General features: G+C 40.3%; 1 protein-coding gene across 6 annotated transcripts in view; it reads left to right on the plus strand.

Moving 5' to 3' along the window:
• St18 (ST18 C2H2C-type zinc finger transcription factor) overlaps positions 1 to 20,677 on the plus strand; it is a 311,874-nt gene that overhangs the window by 214,934 nt on the left and 76,263 nt on the right. The window contains exon 1 of one of the 6 annotated variants that reach the window (XM_021248911.2): positions 11,553 to 17,491. The exons of 4 other annotated variants lie outside the window; for them this stretch is intronic. In XM_021248911.2, the coding sequence (XP_021104570.1) occupies positions 17,382 to 17,491 (110 nt within the window). In that variant the 5' untranslated portion in view covers positions 11,553 to 17,381. Of the gene's footprint in view, positions 1 to 11,552; positions 17,492 to 20,677 lie in introns of those variants that run through there. One more of the 6 variants, XM_021248907.2, reaches the window with a different exon arrangement.

The following is a 20,677-nucleotide window of genomic DNA, read 5'->3' on the forward strand; positions in this document are numbered from 1 at the left end:
GGTGACCTTCAAGCTGTCCATCTCGGAGCAGCAGTTATCAGCTGCGTCCTTGGGAACTTAGACTGAGACTCCACGGCAAACTTACTGTTTCAGGTTTTTAATAAGAATTTAATGTGCATATTAAAGTTTGAAAAGCTCAAGCCTTGGGAACCATGGGTTAGATCTCACTGCTTGCTTAGCAAAGCTCTTCTCTTCATTGCTACTGTTCAGTGGCAGATTTGGTAAGAAGTTGAATTTGGGTTTCTTTGGAATTATCTTGATCTAAGAAATCTAAGGGAATGCTAATGATTGTTTTCATTTCTGTTTAATGAAGAGAAGCAGAATAAAGAACGAATCATTCTTATAGCAGTGAAGCAAAAAGCACATGCTTTGATATGGGAGACTTTGTTTTTCCCTCTTGGAAGTATTTGAGGTCAGGCAGATTTTCCTTAAACATTCTTCCCATATCACTCGGAAATTTGGTAAGGACATTTTTAAAACACCGTTTATATGCCTTTGGATGACTTAGGATGACTTAGGAGTCACCTAGATTGTGTTCTTGGAGCACTTAATTAATGTGTCTCAACAAAACCCTAAGACTTCGTCAGTTCACGCGTCACATGACTCCCTTGCAGTTTTGGTGATCGATGATGCTGCGATTCCTGTGGACTTGCTCAGGCATTTCACGGGTTCTTCCTCTGGTTCTCCATCTTCTCACCCTCATATACTCCTGAGCATCCCCAGTACAACCCAAAATCATTTAACAACATTTCTCATTTCTCTTCAGCCCTCCTTGAAAGAATACATGAACTTAAATCATCAGGAAGAGAATTCATTTTCTGATGTTTTATTTTAAGTAAACTATACCTATTGAGGTTCCATTTCAATTATGCTGTATGACTGCAAACTGTCCCTAACATTTTCTCTTTTTTTCTACTTAAGGTGTGTACTGAAATAAATATGTGCACAATGTGGACAAGTTGACTTCCTACAACCCAAACATTGTGACTGGGATGTTTTTCTATAACTCTAAGGCAACCGTTACTGGAATCTGACTAGGTCATCCCGCTCCAGCTGGCGATCTTGAAGATGTGTTCAAAGGTCAAGTCCTGGTGCGCTCTTGACTAAGGAAATATTTTTCTTTTACTTTAACTTCTTTAATAGTCTGTGTTTGTGATACGTAATAGATACCCTCATCGTAAGGAATTGGTGCATTTGCGCCCCACATCTTGCTCCTTTTCACTTCCCCTTCCCCTCCCTTCTCTCTACTCTCCGCCCACATGCTCGTCCTCAGAATCCCGTCCCAGCTCCACAAAGTCTATTTCCCAGGAAACATTCTTCCCCCCAGCACTTTTAGTCCTGGTCTCTGGGCTCATCCTCTCCCTCCATCTCAAAGCAAGCTGAAGTTTAACCTCTTTCTTTATCCAACCACATCTTCTGAGTTCCTCTTTACCTTTAAAGTTCTCTTTGGTGATGTTTTCGCTTGGGAGTCTTCCTTGCATGATCTTTGTTTTGGTTAATTTTCTGTTCCTTATAACAGAAAATTCTTTTTTTCTAACCACTCACCCCTCCAAGTTTTGTTCTTCCAATCTCATCACTATAGTATTTTCTAAGGAAATTCTGCACCTAATTCTGTACTTTCTTGTTTCATGTTATGAAACATTCTTTCCATCTCATCTCTGTTACAGGGTATGGCTGACAAACTTCTCTTCTTTTGTATTTTCCTATATGAGATTTGTAATCATCATTTAAGAGCTCAAGACTAGTACCACGTCCTTCATGAAATGTTCCATGATCTCCTCAGCTGCTAATGTTTTCCATTGTGTTCTAAAGCACTTCTCTACTTGTCTGTTTTAAAACACTGAGAACTTTGAGTGGTTTGTAGGTGTTTTGATATTCATTCATCTGCCTCTCCACCCATTCAAAAGGAAGCAGATCTCTGGCTTTGGGTTTACAGTTTGGTTGGGAGGACAATAGAAGGGGAACAAACCATACAAAACTTTTAATTGGTCATATATGATTCTGCATTTTTATACACCCACAAACCGTTTTCAAGGAAAAGAAATCTATTTCATTCCTTGCTATAGTCCTAGTACATGATGTTACTTGAGAAATATTTTAATTTACATTGCCTATTATTATTTTGAGAATAAAGATAGCAATTCACTGTGAAGAAATTTTTATTTTACCTGATTCTGTGCAACCATCTTAAAAGTTCCCACAACTTCTTTCTTTCCAAATTCATAAGTTCTTTCTTTCTTTCTTTCTTTCTTTTTTGGTACTGGGGATTGAACTTGGGTCCTTGCTCTTGCAAAGCAGGTGGAGGAACCACTGAGCTAAATCCCCGGCTCCATAAGTAATTTCTTTAGTCCTTTTCTCCTTATTTTATTTAAAAAATTATGTTATATTGTGATAAGAATACCTGACATAAGATCTACCATTTTAGTATTCTAGTTCCTTTAAAGCCAGGACTGTTTAGCCAGCAAAACTTGTATTATTGGCCCCTCAACTATAAATCAGCCTGTTCTATATTTAATTGTTTCTGATTAAGTTTTCTACTGTCACTGAGGGTCTTCCTCCATCAGTATGTTTTATCAAAGTATCAAATGTAAAGTGAGATGCGCTTAATTCTGTTAATGCCTGTCTTCATCTCATTTGACCATTTTTAGTCAGGAATAGGAAACAAAACTGGAATTCCCGAGTTGCTGTACAGGGCTCACCTGAGTGATGTGGACAGGGGCCGTCCCAGCCCACAAGGCCACAGAGCACAGATCTTCCCAGGACTTGGTAACACTGAAGAAAACAAAGGCTAGGGCAGCCAGTTACAGATTCGTGCAGGTAACAGAGAGGACCGTTTCAGCTGGGATTTCTTTCAGATCCTCACCATGGTTCTCAGCATGAGGCAGAGGAACACACCACTATCTTTGGGGAGACTCATGTAGGGATGATTCTCAAAGAGGGGTAGGGAAGATATCTCCATGGACTCGTTGCAAAATCAGCAGCAAAGGAAAGTAACCTGTGTAGGGGAACAATAGCATTATGCCCCCAGGAACCTGCTCTTTGCCTTGCCCCAGTGTGGAAATCACAGGGATGACTGTTCTTCCAGGCTGCTCCTGTGAGAATAGAATGAATGTAGAGTTCCAGATTCCTCAAATTGCTCATGGTAATTGCTGCAGAGCTCCCTAAGGATTCTGAGTCTTTGTGGCACATGAAAGCTGACACGAAGTCTGCTGTCTGTCTCAGGCCTGAAGGAAGGTCTGGAGGCTCATATTCTCATGGCCATTCTCAAAGAAACTTGACCTCCCAACAGGACCTGTTTCCTGGTCCTCTAACTCTTAGACTGTATCCTTTAGTTCTGTTGCTTATTCCTCCTCGAAGCAGGAATCTCTAAGCACTGGACTCCCCCAGGTATATCTTTGATCCTCTCTGTCAGTGACTCCCTGGTGATCTCATGCTGGCTTTCAGAACATTTCCGTGTGAGTGAATTTACATCTCCAGCTCTTCTGTCTTTCCTGAACCTCAGACTCCAAATGGGGATCCAAGGAATTTCTCACAGTTAATACATGCAAACTCGAAATTAAAATCTACCATAAATCGGATTACAGCCTGCCCCATGTCCACACATAGGGAAGTTCAAAAACCTTGAAATCATCCTGACTCCTTTCTTCTGACACTGCATCCAATCTGTCCAAATGTAATGATGCCTTTAATTTCAAAATAAGCTCTCAGTCTGATAATTTCTCATCACCTTCACTGCTGCTACCAGGCCCCAAGACCATCCTTGCTCCCCATGAATTATGGTTAGGCATCTCTTCTCAAGTTTCCCTGATTCTGTTCTTTCTTGCAGTTACGTCACAAGGCAGTCATAAACCCTCCAGTGGGCACACTCCTTTTTTTTTCCCAAAGGAAAAAGTAAGACCTCTATCTAACCTGTGGATGTGCCTTCTCCTTCGCCCCCTCCTCCGCCCACCAGATCTGCTACTGCCTCGGGCCTGTGTGTGCTTTTCCCTGTGCCTGGAAGATGTTTTCTACACAGCCTTGTGTTTCATTCATTCTTACTCCAGGTCTTTATTCCCTGACCTTACCCTTTAGTTTCAAACTCAGGTTTATTCATTCCCTTTCCTTCTTTTATTTTTTTTTCAGGGAAATATTTTTTTTATCTTCTTCCATGTGATCCGACTATTTATATACTTTCTAGCCTATCTGCTTTTATGACAATGTATGTTTTGTGTGACTAGATATTGTTATCTCTTATGTCATTAACAATATCCACAACAACTAGAATAGTGCCTGGCACATAATTAGGTGCTAATGAAAAGAGTCTGAATAACTGTGCTCTGAGTACTCTGGAAGACATTGAGGTGAGGCACAGGGACTACATTTTTGAAAGCTAAAAATCTAAAAGTAATGAAAGCAATATCATGATAATTCCTATAAAATAGGTTTATGTAAGGAGCCTATTGGGTGAGCAGTTCATTCTGCCTGGCAGGTTGACCTAAGTTTACAGGATGAAAATATGTCCATGGGGAATGCCACTGTCACCGAGAAGGTGGTCTGCAGAGATGGGCATGGTAGACTGAGTGGGAGACTCTCCCAGCAGACTAGTGCTTGGCTTGTTATGGGTGTAGGTGCCTGGGCAGGGGTATCCAAAGGAAAAAGATAAGAACAGAGATTGTCCCTCTAGTCTATATGAAACAGTTCTTCTGACTGATTACTTGGGACTTACTTTTACTTGTCCATTCCTGAAGGATATCCTCACAATTTTAAAAGCAATGGAAATTTATGCGCCAAGAGAAAGTATGGACCCTAAGAGCCAAATGTCTTCACTTTTTATAATTTTATGCTTTAATGACTCAAGCTTTGATGTTCAGCTTATTGCCATATCTAAAACAGATGTAAAAAAAAAATAAAACAGATGTAGCACGATTTCTTGTAACACAGTAGAACAAGCCTGTAACAGGTTATAACCTGGTGGTCATACCTCTTTCCCATGGGAAATCCTTATAAACAATAACTTACAAAATACCTTTTAGATGTCTGTCTAACTAACATGCGAGTCTAATGATAAAGTGAATGTTCTCATTAGCCCTTTCTTGTCCCCCAGTGCTGCCTGTGCCCCAGAAATTTTGCAAATACATTCACATACCCTGTCTCACTTGATACTGAGAACTGTGAAATGGATGCCACTGCTCATACTGTGAGCACTGGCCCAGAGCCATATTATAAGTTGCTACATTCCCAGGGAGTGCCTTAGTCTGCTGCTGTAACAGAAAACCAGAGACTAGGTAAATGGTTCTCAGGTCTGTGGGACTACAAAGTTCAAAATTAAGGAATCAAGTCAAGTGAGGTTCTTGCGCTGTATTATACCATGGCAGAAGGCATCATACGAAAAGACAAAGAAGAAAGGGGAGCTAAACTCCCCCTTTCTATAACTGACCTATCTCTGGGATCATGACCTTAATTAACTCATAAGATAGTGCACCCATGGCCTAATCACCTCCTAAAGACCCCACCTCTCAAAATTTGACCGTAGCAACTAAATTTTAACATGAATGAGAATATACACTGTTACAGAAAGGTGATATGATGTAATAGTAAACTAAGGTGTAAACACTGGCAGTAGGGTACCTTCTCCCATTACTGATGAGTGGAAATATCAGGATACCCTGTTAGTGCTAGAGAGACCAGAAAGGTGGGTACCTGCACTTCTGCAGAGGAGGAGCCAGAAAGAAGGCATCAGGAATGGGCTGTCCCCAGTACATCTGGTGTTGCAAAGGAGGGCACAGGTCTGACCACAAGGGTCAGTTACAGGTGGTGACATGTAGGATGTGCAGGCTTTATTTTTGATTGAGTGCTTCTAAATCTGGGAAAGCCTTTAACACCATGTTATTTTTGATTCAGTGGGATACTTGGCTGCTAAAACATTTCACAGATTTGTGTGTGTACATATGTATGCATATACACACTCACACACATAGAGAGATATTACACATACATTTATATACACACAATTATAATAATGCTTCAAAAGTAAGTGATCCCTACGAATTTAGTATTCTCTTGACTATTTCAACACATGGTCCTCCTTTTAAATATTACTCCAGTAAGCTAGCAAGTTGTCAAAAGATTCATGATGTGTTTTGTTGAAGTTTAGAAGGATAAATGGAAGTATTCCCAATATCAAGCAATTCTGTACCATATTTAGCAAAAATTGCGAATGTCTATAGGTTTCTAGTTTTTAGTTCAAGGAACTAAGAAAACAAGGAACCCAGATTTATGAACCAAATTTCTGCACTCAGGTAAATGTTGAAAAATGACATTGCCATTTAAAATACTAGATTTAAACACCCACATGGTTTTGAACACAGTCTTAGAAAGTCAAAACAGCTACTAAATTACTAGTATTTCTGGAAATCATTCTGTGTATGGGTGTATGAGCCTTCTGCTTTCTTTTTCTTCAGTGAGTCTTTACCTCCTATTTGTGCATCTCTGTCTTCTAGTCTCTCTCATGATGTGGTTGTGTGCCTTTATTTCTGCTGGTCTTTGACTAACTGTCGCACACACTGCTCACACACATCACACAAACACACACACGTGCACATGCGTAGTCCATATGCTCATTTCATTTCCCTCTTTCTTTCTGGCCTCCTTACTTTAGTCTCTCTTTCCTCTTGCATCCTATACTCTCTATTTAGCCTGTTCTTTGTTTCATTTTCTTTCTTCCTCCAAATTTCTGGCCTGTGTTCATACTAGAGAACAGAAGGATGTCCGTATTTTATTCATCTCAGAACTAATTACACCTTTATCTATCCTGACCTTCATTTAAAGCCCTCCTAAGTTAACTCCATTCTGTTTACATGGCCTTGGTTGGCCCTGGCCTGAGTGTTTTTCTGGGTGATTGACCCAGAAACAAAGAGGCTTCCAACTCATCATTGGTTAATGATTTTTACTTTAAAATACTTGCAAATAAACAAGATCATTTTCATTAGTAAAGATTCGCCTGCCTCCAAAATATGAATAGGACCTTGGGCTTTGATAGGTTTGGACATGGTGCATAGGTGAATAATACAGATAATTTTTAAAGTTGCCAACAACAACCTTTCTCCCCTCCGAGTTGTCTGGCTAATTTCCATGAACTTGAGTGTAGGTACATGCATGAAATATTAATTACCTTTGTTCTTTTTGTTCAGGAGTAACATTTTAAAGTACATATTACAATAACTGTCACTCCATTTTATGTTCCCATTCAATCATGAGATCTAAAATGAAATTTTATCTGTGCCTGAGTACTGGTTCTGCAAAATGTAAAGTTCTTGTTTTGTTTATTAAATAACTGCAATTTACTTTGAAGTTCAACATGTATGGCAAAGTTATCCATTTCTCTTTTTCTTAGAAATATGCATGCAAGGATTCTATTTCTCCCTAATTACAGAAAGTGCTGGCACAATGCCTGGAACAATAGTTGGTAGCCTCAGGGAAGTGCCAGTCACAAGGTCAGGGAGAAGACACCCAGGACGTCAGTCCTCACGAGACTGACAAAAACAACCCAAATAAAATAGGATGTTGATTAAGTTTCTCTCTTACATCTTTCCTGGAAGTGATTTGGAAATACTGATGCTCTTTGACTTACGATGGGATTATATCCTGATAAACCACCTTAAGTTGAAAGTAGTGTATGCTGAACATGCACTTAATATGTCGGATCTGCCAGACGTCTCCATTTCACACTGTAGATTACCAGTTGTTCACTTTGGGATCATGTAGCTAACTGGGCACCTGCAACAACTGCCCGGCATCCTGAGAAAGACCACACCATGTGGCACTAGCCTAGGAAAAGATTCAAAATCAAAGTTCTAATTATAGTTTGTACCAAATACCTAAATACCTAAAGTCAAAAAGTCATTAAGTTGAAGTACGGTCAGCTGGGGACGGTCTGTACTATGAAGATAACCTGTATTTAAGACTCCTTATTTGAGGTCTATGGCTTATGGCACTTTCCCTTGGGAAAACTGAGGGGATCAGTTGCTCATCTGATCAGTCTTGTAATCCTAACAGAAGCCTGGGGGAGGAAAGAGGAGAGGAGCCCAAACATTTGCTGACAACCCTCCTTTCTGTACTCTGTACTTAACCAGCCCCTCAGTTTTTAAGTTAATCATTTCTTGCAAGCATATTCTGCTAGCTGAAATCTCTTCTGAAAGCACAATTACTATTTGGAATTAGATACAATAATATGTAGAGGAATTAAGAGGGAACACTTTATTTTCTTCTAAAACTAGGGATCTGTGAATGTGCAGAAATGGAATGTGTGTGGATTTATATACAAAATAACATGAGAATTGTTTATATTTTGTGTGGCTAAGCTGTGGCTGTACATTAACTGAATTGTTCAGTCTATTTATAGGTAATTAAAAAGAATATGATAGTTCTCACATTATTTAAATAAGATCCATTATTTTTGGAGAAAAGTTGTATTTATAGTATTTATATTCTAGAATGTTTTCCAATTTTATATTTCAGTTAATGGTTGAATAGCTGATTTAACAACACTGGTTTGTATAAACATTTAATTATCTTCAAAACTACATGGTTAGTTTATATTCTTGGAAAGTAGAGTTTGAGACCAATCAATTCACAGTGTTATGGTCACTTGGCCAATCTTTGTATGAACTGGAGACTCACCCCTGCCTTTTCCTTGGCTGTCTTGCACACTTCAGTGGCAAAAGGAGCAGGTACAGAAGCTTACATGAGTCAGGGGTATGGTGGCTCCATCACCTCTATATTTAATGGATGGCTTTGATGCATCTTTCAGAAAAGGCAATTCCCTAGATTCCAGTTTCTTTGTTATATTGTTCTTGGTGGGGTTAAGTATTGATGAACATTTTCTGCATGCCTTATTAAGACACAGACTTTAAGAAACAGCCTCTGTTCTCTTGTAGACTTTTCCATATTACTGAAGGAAACCGTTATAATTCAGAATGATATATTTTATAATCCAGGTAAAATGTCAAATGCTGTAGAGGCATAGAAACCATGTGTTTGACACTGTGGCTAGAATGACATCATCAAGGAGGATATTCACCCAGCACAGAGGGCAGCTGGCAGTTTGTGGGAGACTTTTCAAGTTGACATAAATATTACCTCATGATTCAGAGAAAGCTTCTTGTTATTTCTCTTTTTATTTTTATTACAGTGTGGTTTTTAATGGCTTGACTATTTTAAGGAAAAACTCTGTGGATGTTAAGCAATTAATTTGTCATTCATAAAAGTCCCAATTAAAGGAGAAAAAAGCATCTATTAGCTCTGGCCTTACGGAGAAACATCTCTCCTTTTATAAACCTGATATTATCAAATAACCTTGCCAATGGAATCAGTGTTCCATGACAGCAAACCAACCATTGATAAATAGCAACAACTTATTAGATGCTGAATTTATGACATGAGTAATAGAAGAAGCTTAAATTACAGGTTTACTATGGGACACACCACGGTGTGACAGAGCTTTGTAAACATTAATATGGTCACAAAGCTTCTCAGACATACCCCAGAGCATCAGCTCAGGAATCTCAGGGGTTACCCTGGCAGAATAAACAACATCTCCACAGTCTTTACTGCATAAAAGTAAATTTCTCATTTTTGGTGGTTCTAACTCTTAGGAATCATGAGGCCCATTTCAAACAGATGCGCAAAAACTTGGACTTTCCCCCAGGGCCCTGACTTCTGATTTCCTAAGAATGCAGTCCAAGCAGATGTGTACAGATCGTTTATGTATCCCATAGCAAGTGCACCGGGGCCAAGGGCTTCAGGAAAGAAAGTGGCTCTCCTCTCAGATTAAAAAACTTACTTCAGAGAGGATATAGCATTTCACCAAATGTGACATCATATCCTCAGGAGTAAGACTATGACTATGCATTCATCTAAGTATTTAGCAGAAATGATTTAAGGATTTAGGATAATCTGTTCATCTTGTAAGTTGTACAGTGGGAAAATATTAAAAACTTAACTTCCTAAGCCACAATATTAAGATTATGTTTTCTCTGAGTAAGAATTCAGTGAGTGGTACTTTAGGTCATTATACATAAGCTTGCATTTCCGTTACAACCCAAGAGAAGAGCGTCCAGCTTGCCTGCCTCCCCTCCCACCTGCTCTGTCACATAGCGCCAGGATCACTGCTTTCAAACTTAATTGCATATTCTCCTGTCAGTTACTGCCGTCTCACGCATTTACTTTCTGTCTCTTTAGATTATGAGCTCCTGAAAAACAGAGAATGTCATAGACTTTTATGGTTTTTATTATACTGATCTAATAATAGGTCACTGAAATCTGTGGATTTTCTTTTACATTTAAAAACTGAATATATAATGTTAAAGACTCACCATGGATGGATATCCTAATGGAGCAATGTGACAACCATTGTCCAAGAAATTCACGGTGTTGTCACATAGACTAACAAGATTTTCACCATCAACCAGCAATAGCTACTGGCTTTCTAAATGGATTATCGCGAATTCTGGCCTCAACTTCTTGCTTCAGAGGAGGTCAAGAGCAAACCTACCTACCTCAGCCAAGGCCGTGTGTCCTGATGGCTCCACCTTACTCTCTCTCACTCAGGGTTCCAGAAGGAAATTACATGATCAGAACAAAGCCTGCAGGAGGAAGTTTAGCCATGTTTCTCAAGATCTTCTTTTCTTTGTCAATGGATGTCAAGAGCAATCTCTGTATTCACCAGCACATCCAGGCTTACCATATCCAGTCTCGCTGCCAGCACCTGCCTTCAGCCCCTCAGGGCTCATCTTACCATGCTCTTGTCCCTGGTTAGGTTACCCAGGAGACAGATTCTGAGATAGGAATTTGTGTTCATAATGTTTTAAGATGTGCTCTATTCCCTGTTAGGTGTAAGAGAGGCAAGATGGGCAAAAGGAAAAGTTGAATTGCAATACAGGTGAAGGGCAGTGAAGGTGAAGAGCAGTGAAGGTGAAGGGCAGTGAAGGTGAAGGGCAGTGAAGGTGAAGGGCAGTGAAGGTGAAGGGCAGTGAAGGTGAAGGGCAGTGAAGGTGAAGGGCAGTGAAGGTGAAGGGCAGTGAAGGTGAAGGTGAAGGGCAGTGAAGGTGAAGGGCAGTGAAGGTGAAGGGCAGTGAAGGTGAAGGGCAGTGAAGGTGAAGGGCAGTGAAGGTGAAGGGCAGTGAAGGTGAAGGTGAAGGGCAGTGAAGGTGAAGGGCAGTGAAGGTGAAGGGCAGTGAAGGTGAAGGGCAGTGAAGGTGAAGGGCAGTGAAGGTGAAGGGCAGTGAAGGTGAAGGTGAAGGGCAGTGAAGGTGAAGGGCAGTGAAGGTGAAGGGCAGTGAAGGTGAAGGGCAGTGAAGGTGAAGGGCAGTGAAGGTGAAGGGCAGTGAAGGTGAAGGGCAGTGAAGGTGAAGGGCAGTGAAGGTGAAGGGCAGTGAAGGTGAAGGGCGACGCAGCTGCAACGAGAGCCTTGGGCCACCCTGCTGATCGCTATGGCGCTAGATGGCTTTTCAGAGTCAGTCCTTTCTTAAGGCGATGGTGAACATGGGCTATCTTAGGGGGACTGTTCGGGGTTAAATGGCTGAGGATGATTCTCATAAATGTATTCAACCTAGGTCTATCAGCACCCATCACTCTCAGCAGGTGGAGGAGATGAGTACCCTCCTCCTGAAGGGGGGAATGGAATAGTATCCAGTGGAGCCTATGCCTTTACAGCTCAGCCCCCTGGCTTTGTACATTTAGCACATTGTTTACCTACTCTTCCACCCATTCCCTTCCTCCTTACCAAGTACTTCTGCTGTGCTAAATGGGCTTGCTCACTTGTGGTATGACTCAGGCCTTCATCTCTGAACCCTTCGGGCACCACATCCTGAAGATCCTCTGGCTACTAACTTACTGATCTTACTGATTTGTTTTCACATTTGGGCCAGAAACAACCAAGAGATGCCTTGGGCCATTTGGGTCCAAGTATAGGATATCCTTTCTTGTCCCCAGTATCTGGTAGAAGCCCTGTGACTTCCAGTGATCAGGGTCAATGACTCTTGCCGGGACAGTGACTTTTCCTTGCTCATTGATCCCTCAGCACAAGAAGCCCAGGGAAAAGGTAGTCAGAGGTTAAAATTTAAGAGAACTCTTACTCTGTCTCCTGGTAGAAACCATCTTGCTTTGGGAACCAGGGTCTTCAGACCCACAGAACCTAGATTTAGGGGTAGAAAATGTACAGATCCTTCAAGTTGGTCACTGGGAGGTATGGTAACCAAACTATTCTATTTTTAAAAAATTATTATTGTTGTTGATGGTGGTGGTGGGGTATTGTGTTTTGTTTTGTTTTGTTTTGTTGAGACAGGGTTTCCTTGTGTAATCCAGGCTGGCTTTGAATTTGTTTTATAGCCCAGGCTGGTCTCAAACTTGAGATTCTCCTGCCTCAGCCTTCCAAGGATTGGTATTACAGGCATGTGCCACCACAACTACCTTTTTTAAGCTATCATTTTACTTATTAATGCATATTCATATACAAATGAATTCATTATACAAATTCATTGGGACATAAACCAAGCCATTTTTAATTCAAACTTTCAGTTCTTGGACCTATATATTCAAATTATTGGGGCTGTAGCATTATGTAATAGTCTCTGAGTGCATATTGCCTCCCAGGAAGGGCCCTGATCTTTGCAAAGTACTACCTCAAAGCTAGCATCTCAGCTATGTCTTTAAGAAGCCATTCCTTTACTCCACCAGGCTAGCAATTTCTGGGCTGTGTGGTATGTGATAGTATCAGTGAATCTTATGATTATGTCCCTGTGGTTATTTTCCCAATTGGGTCCTTTGATCCTATGAATTGTATGAAAACTTTTGTTGGTGGAGCAAACATTCTGAATACCCTCATAAAGCCTCCCATACTGGCTGAGACTCTGAAGGCAAGGAAGGCAAACTCATATCCAAAGAATATGTGAATTCCAGTCAAATGGAATTCCCTACCCCCATAGCATGGTAAGAGTCCAGTGGCTGGTTGGTTTCCTCAATAAATAGTGCCATATTGGGGGAATCAACACGTGTTTCTTTTGTGAAAGATTGAACATTGGGGTGCAGTAGTAGCTATGTGAGTCTTATTAGGTGCTTGTGTCACTGGGTCCATCTAATACCTCAATCCCTGGCATGAAGGGTACTCCATTAATAATGCGATTGGACCAGCCCTGGGAAAGCTGAAGAAAGAGACTAGATGCCTTCACCTGACCAGGTCATTCCATCTAGATGGGGGTTGAATGTCTTTTCCACAGTGTATGCGCTATTGTTATCATCCAAGATTAAGACCTCTACACTTCATCCTAACTCTCTTAAGCCCACTCACATGCCTTTTCCTCAGAATTTCTTGTCCCTGACCTTCCAGCTAAATTATTCATCTCCTTGTCCCTCCTTGATGAGCTAAGCCATTCACTTCACCCATGGGTCTACTGTTCTGTCCATACAAAGTGAGAACAAGATGCACCGCAGCCCTGCTTGTAGCTCTGCCCATTGGGAGGATTTCTTCTCTTGATTCTTTGAGAGTCACCCTTAAGTGTTTACCTGTTAGACCCTCTTTAGATTGCACTCAGATATGGAGCAAACCAGTTTAGAAGCTGATCTCACACTTTCTCTTCCTGTGTAGCTGTTATGCAGGAGTCCCACATGAGCCCTGCCTGTGGAAGGTGAGAAAGAGGTGCTGCCACCACATGGTGGGTGCAAGAGGAATTGGGCTACCTGCTCATATGGCTCATGCCTTTCCTCTTGTCTTGCTTCAATCTAATCTTGGACCTTCCATTTTATAATAGGTTGTTTCAGACCTGCTTGACATTATGACTTGGAGAACACAATAGAATTCAGTTCATAATGATCAGCTCTGACCTCATGGTGAGAGATTCTGCCCCACCAACACTGTTTCTCTAGTAGTATGTAATTTTCTGCTGCAAATGACATGAACTTGCTTCAGTACTCTGTGGGTCTTCATTGAAGTTCTTTCACTAGATCTTGCCATAAATTCCACGATCATCTTTTCCTATCACAGATAACTCTAAACTAGCCATCAGCTCTACCAGGTTGTATGCTCCAAGTACCAGGGCTGCCCACACTGTAGCCTTGACTCACCCTGCAGCCCATTAAAGCCAGTTCATCTCCTCAGCCTCCATGCATGAATCACAGCAGTATTCAATGCATGAATGCATTGAATGTAATTCAATGCATAAATCACAGCAGTATCCTCAAGTGTGGAATATGCTATCTCCAGAATCTGAAAAGGTCAGTTTTACACTGTATTTCCTTGTCAGTGATGGGAATTGTTAGCTGCAATAATTTGCCTTTATTGTAAATGGTACATATCAGAATGTACCCACCCACCGAGCCCCTTAGCACTTCGCTGATGTGATGATGTGACCCAAGTCTTTGTTGCATTGTGTTCTACCTCTCAAAACCAAATGTTTTGCCAAGGTCTCCAAAATGCTTGCCCCTTATTGCTTGTTATCCTTATTGGCATGATGTCATTAACAGAAGTTGCTAATGTAATTAAGTGTGAAAGGTGCGGATTATCCAGGTCCCTTCAGCCTGAACCATGACAAAAGACAGAGAGTTAGTACAACCCTCAGCAAGACCACAGCTCTACACTCCCTTTCTTATCATTGGAATGCTAACTGTTCCCATGTTTGCTTCTGATTGGGCTGGAAAAGAATACATTTCCCACATCAGAATCTTCAAAACATTTGCATGTTGAATATCATTCATCCAAAATGCTTGAGACCAGAAGAGTTTCAGATATTTTCAGATCTTGGAATATTTGCATATACATAATGAGATATTGTGGGGATTGGACCCAAGTCTAAACACAAAATTAATTTACGCTTAGGTATCGTACATATATAGTGAGAAGATAATTTTATACAAAATTTTTCGTCTGCTTATGTTTTAATGGTGACCTATCACATGATGTTAGATATGGAATTTTACATTTGTAATGTCATGTTGGTGCTCAAAACATTTCTGATTTGGGAACATTTCTGGTTTCATATTTGGGATGCTTGACCTGTACAGTATTTAAGTCTGTGTCATTTTGCTGAAGCAAAGATCTTGTTTTCTAGGATAGAAGCTGCACTTGGAATTATTACTTGTTTATATTTGTAGCAATACCCTGTCAACCTCCTAAGTCAGTCTGGTAGCGTCTACATTGGTGAATTAAGCGGAAAAATGGGACAAGGGCCACCAACTATACCTCCAAGTTTTAAAAGTGGTATTGACCTTTACCATTCCCTCCAAAATATCATGTTTTGGATTTAATACTTTGGTGAGGGAAAAGGAGAAGTTTCAGATCATTCCACTTAGGGTCCCACTTATTTTTAGCTCTTACCCACCTTTTAGCTTTTAGCCAAGAAGATAATATATGCAGAGACCAGGCGTACAACTAAGAGGCAGGTTCATAGAGTCAGGCTACCCATTGGGTCGGAAATCTATTTAGGACTTGTCCCATCCACTCACCCTCTAACAAAGCCCACGTGCAGCTTCAGACTCTAGGTATCAAGGGAGACACTATTCAACAGTCTTTGAAATTCGTGTGCATTGTTTTCTCCCCAGCTTAATAGTTCTTCAAGCACATGGCCACAAGTCCTTTAGGAAAGGACTCAGGCTTCTGGAAAACCCTTGCTGTATAGACTTGAACTGTTGTTTTAGGGACCTTCCTCATGGGGAGCTAGTCTTTCCTTCCGTCATTGGGTTCTGAGTTGGAGAACTGCCTTAAGCTCAGATATTTGGCAAGGGATCATGATGACTTTTTTATTTTTTTGGTACCAGGGATTGAACTTGGGTCCTTGCGCTTGCGGGGCAGGTGGCGGAAGCACTGAGCTAAATCCCCAGCAATGATGACTTTTTATTAGGGCATTCTTGGCCTACGCTATCCATTCCAAGAATACCCACTTCTCTGCTCACTTCCTTATCACTGACAGTGGCAGTTCTGGAATTTCTAAATTGGAGTGAGCTACTGCTTTTCTAGGTTTCCAAGAGCCAATCTAGCAGCATGTTAGCATCATCTCCTAGGGGACTTGACAGAATGTTAAATCCTGTAACATGAGAGATGGCTTCTACACCAACTCTCCCTTATAAAACTTGATGTTCCATGCTTTTGATCCAGCACCCCTGGGATCCAGCCCATATGTACTCTTCCAGCCCCTGCCATGAATATTAGCTAGATCCTGCAGCTCTGTTGGCATATGACTCCTTCCACCCTTAGAAAGCCAGATGATGTGTGTTGACCTTGGTTTTTGTTCAGGAGGCAAGAAAGAGAGATAGATGGAAGCATGTATTCTTGCGCAAAGTAGAAACCTTTGGATCATCTTCAGTGTCATACAAATAGAAAGGGACTACTACTTGCAGGTGCAGGGTACTGTTAGGATTCAGCATTGTTTTAGTATATCAACCAAGTGTCCCCGTTCAGCTTCCATAGGTATTGAGCATGTTAACTTTAACATGTTTCAGATTGAACTGCTGATCTCTAGCCCTCAAATTTTGTTTCTTTGAGTTTTCCCATCTTGGCAGTGCCAACTACATGGCTCCAATTCTTAAACCAAAAGCTTTACAGATGTTCTGGGCTCTTTACTTTCTCTTACATTCGACATCTGATCTTTGAATACCTCCATTTTATATTCTTTTCCAAATATATTCAGAATCTGGCCACTTTTTACCACCCTCATGGGTACCTCCATTGCCCAAATCACTAATCATTTCTTGTCTGGATTATTGCCGTAACTCCTAGCCATGCTCCTTGTTTCTAACCTTGTAACCTACAGCCGGTTCTCAACACAAAAGCCAGGGTAATCCTGTTAACATACAAATCAACACATACCACTCGGTCAAAACACTGCAAAGTCTTTCCATCTCACTGAGTCAAAGTCTCTGAAATCACCTGTACTTCTCAGCACCACCTGGACCCATTATTTTTCTCACCTAAATTTCTGTTATTCCCTCACTCACTTCCTGGGCTTGAGCCTCCATGCTTGTTTTCAAACATACCAGGCATAGTACTGCCTTAGAACTTTTGCACTTACCTTCTTGATGCCTAGAAGTCTGTGGCCCCATTTTTCTATATGTTTCTCCTCATCTCCTTGAGATCTTTACTAGAATTTAATCTTATTAATAATACTTTTCCTGACCACCCCATCTGCTACTGTTTGGATCCGCAAGGTCCCTCAGTGGCCCATGTGTTAAAGGCTTAATACTCAGCTTGGTGCTATTGGCAGTTAGAAGACCCTCTAAGCGGTGGAGCCCGTGGGAGGCCTTAGGTTCCTGAAGACAGACCCCTGAAGGAGGCCGTGACACCCCTGAACCTTTCTCCTCCTCTCATCCTTTGCATCTTGTCCTTGGGGCGAACTGTTAGGTGGTGTAATGCTGCCATGATGAGCTGCTGCCCCTGCTGCCTTGCCATAGGCCCAAACGCAACAGGGCCAACTGTCGAAGGACTGAAACCTCCAGAACTACGAGCCAATGCGCACCTTTCCTGTTTGTAAGTTGTTTATTTCAGACTTTTTTTATAATCAATGTGAAGCGACTAACACATTATCTGAAACTTTGACCCTTTGTTACTATGAATTTTCTCTTCCTGTTTTCTTATTTTTTAAAAACATTTATCTTCAAACATACTATATATCTTATGCAATTTACAAATTTTCTGGCTTGTTTCTCTAAAATAAAAACTCCAGGAAGAGAAACTCTTTTTTCAGTTTTAATCAGTGCTGTATCTTTATTTGGCACCAAATACATATTTGTTACATGAGCATCTTTATAAACCTATAAACTGGAAACTACTGTCCATATACATTTATAGTGTTGAATAATTGCCAAGTGTTTTTAACCAAGAGGTTTGCAAAGGGAGTGTAAAAGGAGCTGTCAGTTGCTTTAATTAATAATCACTATTCTGGGTAGAGATTGAATTTGTTTTAAAATTGTGGTGTAGAATGAAAATGAACTCAGACATAGTTCCTTCCCTAAAATAATTTATGTATTGGATAATTAGGCTGACTGTACACATGAATATCAGAACATTTGCTGAACAAACTCCTAACCAAGAAAATAAACCTCTCCTTAATCATGCCTTATTCTGTATGTTGTGCATGAAAGATGAAAGATGCCTTTCCTAAGTCAAAGAAAATGTTCTCCACCAGTATCTCAGCATAATGGCTTCATCTTTTAAGAAAGATGGAGTATTAAAATTGTAAAGCAAATAAATTTCAACAGTTGTCTTCATTCATTTCTTACCTCTACAAAGTAAGACTGATTATTTGGAAAGCTATGAATGGTCTTCCATGATTGGCTGTGTTCATTCAGTAGATTAAGTCATATGTATTTATTAAATTATTGAAGAGTATGTTGCAGCCAGACTGAAGGATAGAATTGAATAATAATTAATAGGTCAGAATTTAGGTCCAGACTCACTGGGTTCAAATCTAGACTCTTTCATTATTGGCTTTGTGATAATTGACCATACAACTTCTCCAAGCTTTAGAAATACTATAGCATTAGAGTATTATTATAAGAATAGTGGATTGATGCATGTAAATAATTTAGAGCACTATGTGGAACACTGTAAATATATTCAACCCCTGTATCCATAGGTTCCACATTTAAGAACCCAACTAAGAATTAAAAGTATTCAGAAAAAACTGCATCTGTACTGTACATGTAGAGACTAATTTTTCTTCCAATTATTTCCTACATGATACAGTGTATAAAATGTTTACATGGCATTTACATTGCATTAGGTATTATAAGTAATCTAGAGTATTTAAACTACAGGAGAGGATGTGGGTAGGTTATATGCAGATACTATTCCACTTTATATAAGAGATTTGAATATCACTGGATTTGGGTATTCTCTGTGTGTGGGGCAGGGGTGTACCTAGAATCTATCTCCCAGAAATAACAAGGGATTATACATTAAATCTTACTTATCATTGGCTTCACTGGGTCACAACCTACATGAGCTATCAACTTTTGACTTTGAGTCTATAGAGGCTTCTGGCAATCTAAGACATGTGCAATTCACATTTGCGAAACATTGTACCAGCCTGTAAATTGATCTAATTTTTCAAGGTAAATATATATATTATATATATTATATATTGTATATTCTAGATGTATGTATCTGTGAAATCACCACTGAAAACAAAGCAACAAAACTGTAGCATAATCCCAGGTGTCCCCTTCGTGCTACCCTAACTCATAGTCCTCACAAAAGTAACAACTTTCCGGGCTGCTACCATACAGAGTAATTGTACTGATGTGATGGTTTGAGACTTTATGCACCTACTCTTTTGCTGCCTGGTTTCCTTCATTCAACAGTGTGGGGTTTTTTTTATTCATTGATGTTATTGGTAGCAACATTGTCTTTCCCTCCTGGCTGTCGGGTGTGTGAGTATTTCACCACATTCCACCCATTCTATAGTCACAGGAATGTATACTGTTTCCGGTTTTAGACAGCATGCAACTGTGAGCATGATGGAGCACATCTTTTGATGCATGAGAGGGTATGTTTCCATCATGTGGTGCTATGATTCAGATCTAAAATGGCCCCCAAAGTCTCATGTATTTGGAACATAATTGGATCATGCAGGAGCTATACTCATGGGCAGATTCATCCACTAATGAGCTCAGTAGGTGAATGTGCTATTAGGAAGTGGGGCCTGGTTGGAGATGGGACACTGAGGCAAGACCTGAAAGGGAATATTCGTGTCTCTGGATCCTCCCTTCTCTGATTCTGACTGCTATGGGATGAGCACTTTTTCCTCTAGCCATATCTTTCGGTTGTACTTGGAGCCAGCTAGCCAGGGATTGAAACCAGGATCCAAAATAAACCTGTTCTCCTTTAAGTTGTGGTTGTTGGGTATTGTGTCGTTGTGAGGGAAAAGTGACTAAGACAGGTGTATATTCAAGAGTGGAGTTTCTGGGCCACTGGTTAGACATATGTTCAGTTGTAGTAGATAGTGCCAAATGGTTTCTATAGTAACCATAGTAGCTTACCCGCACCAGTGATACTTGAGAGTTCTGGTAGCTCAAGATTCTCACGGACATTGGATGTCAGTCTTTCCATTTGTGACATCTCAGTAGTAATGAATGATACCTAATTGTAGGTTCTTGCATTTCCTTAGAGACAAATAGATTGTGCACCTCTTTATTTGTATTCCTTGTAACATGAATGCTGAAAGGTGTTTTTTTGCCTATTTTTTTAATTGATTGTTTGTCTTTTTTTTATTTATTGGGAAGATTTCTTTATACATTCTGTAGAATGTACAGACTTTTAAAATGTGTGTTGCAGATATCTTCTTCTGCTCTGTGCCTTGCCTCTTCACTCTTAGTTGTTTTTTTAAAAACTTTCTTAGAGTGCAATATATAGGTGGAAGGGTGTGCACATCAAAAGAACAGAGCTCAGTGAATTGGCCCTACTTGTACATGTTTATAAACTGATCAAGAAACAAGATTTTGACAGGAAACTCCCCATGCTGGTTGGTACCTTCTGTTACATAAAAGTTTTCAATATTGTGATCTAATTTATCATTTTTCTCTTTTAAATTAGTGTTTTCTGTAAGCTACTTAGCAAATCTTTGTCTACTGTAAGGTCATGGAAATATGGCCTCACATTTTCTTCTAGAGTCTTTATTGCTTTATAGTGTAAGTTTTAAGTCTATAATCCTTC

This window comes from Heterocephalus glaber, unplaced genomic scaffold, assembly GCF_053883595.1.
Source record: "Heterocephalus glaber isolate CG9 unplaced genomic scaffold, H.glaber_assembly_v1.0 deba00000281, whole genome shotgun sequence".
NCBI lineage: Eukaryota > Metazoa > Chordata > Mammalia > Rodentia > Bathyergidae > Heterocephalus > Heterocephalus glaber.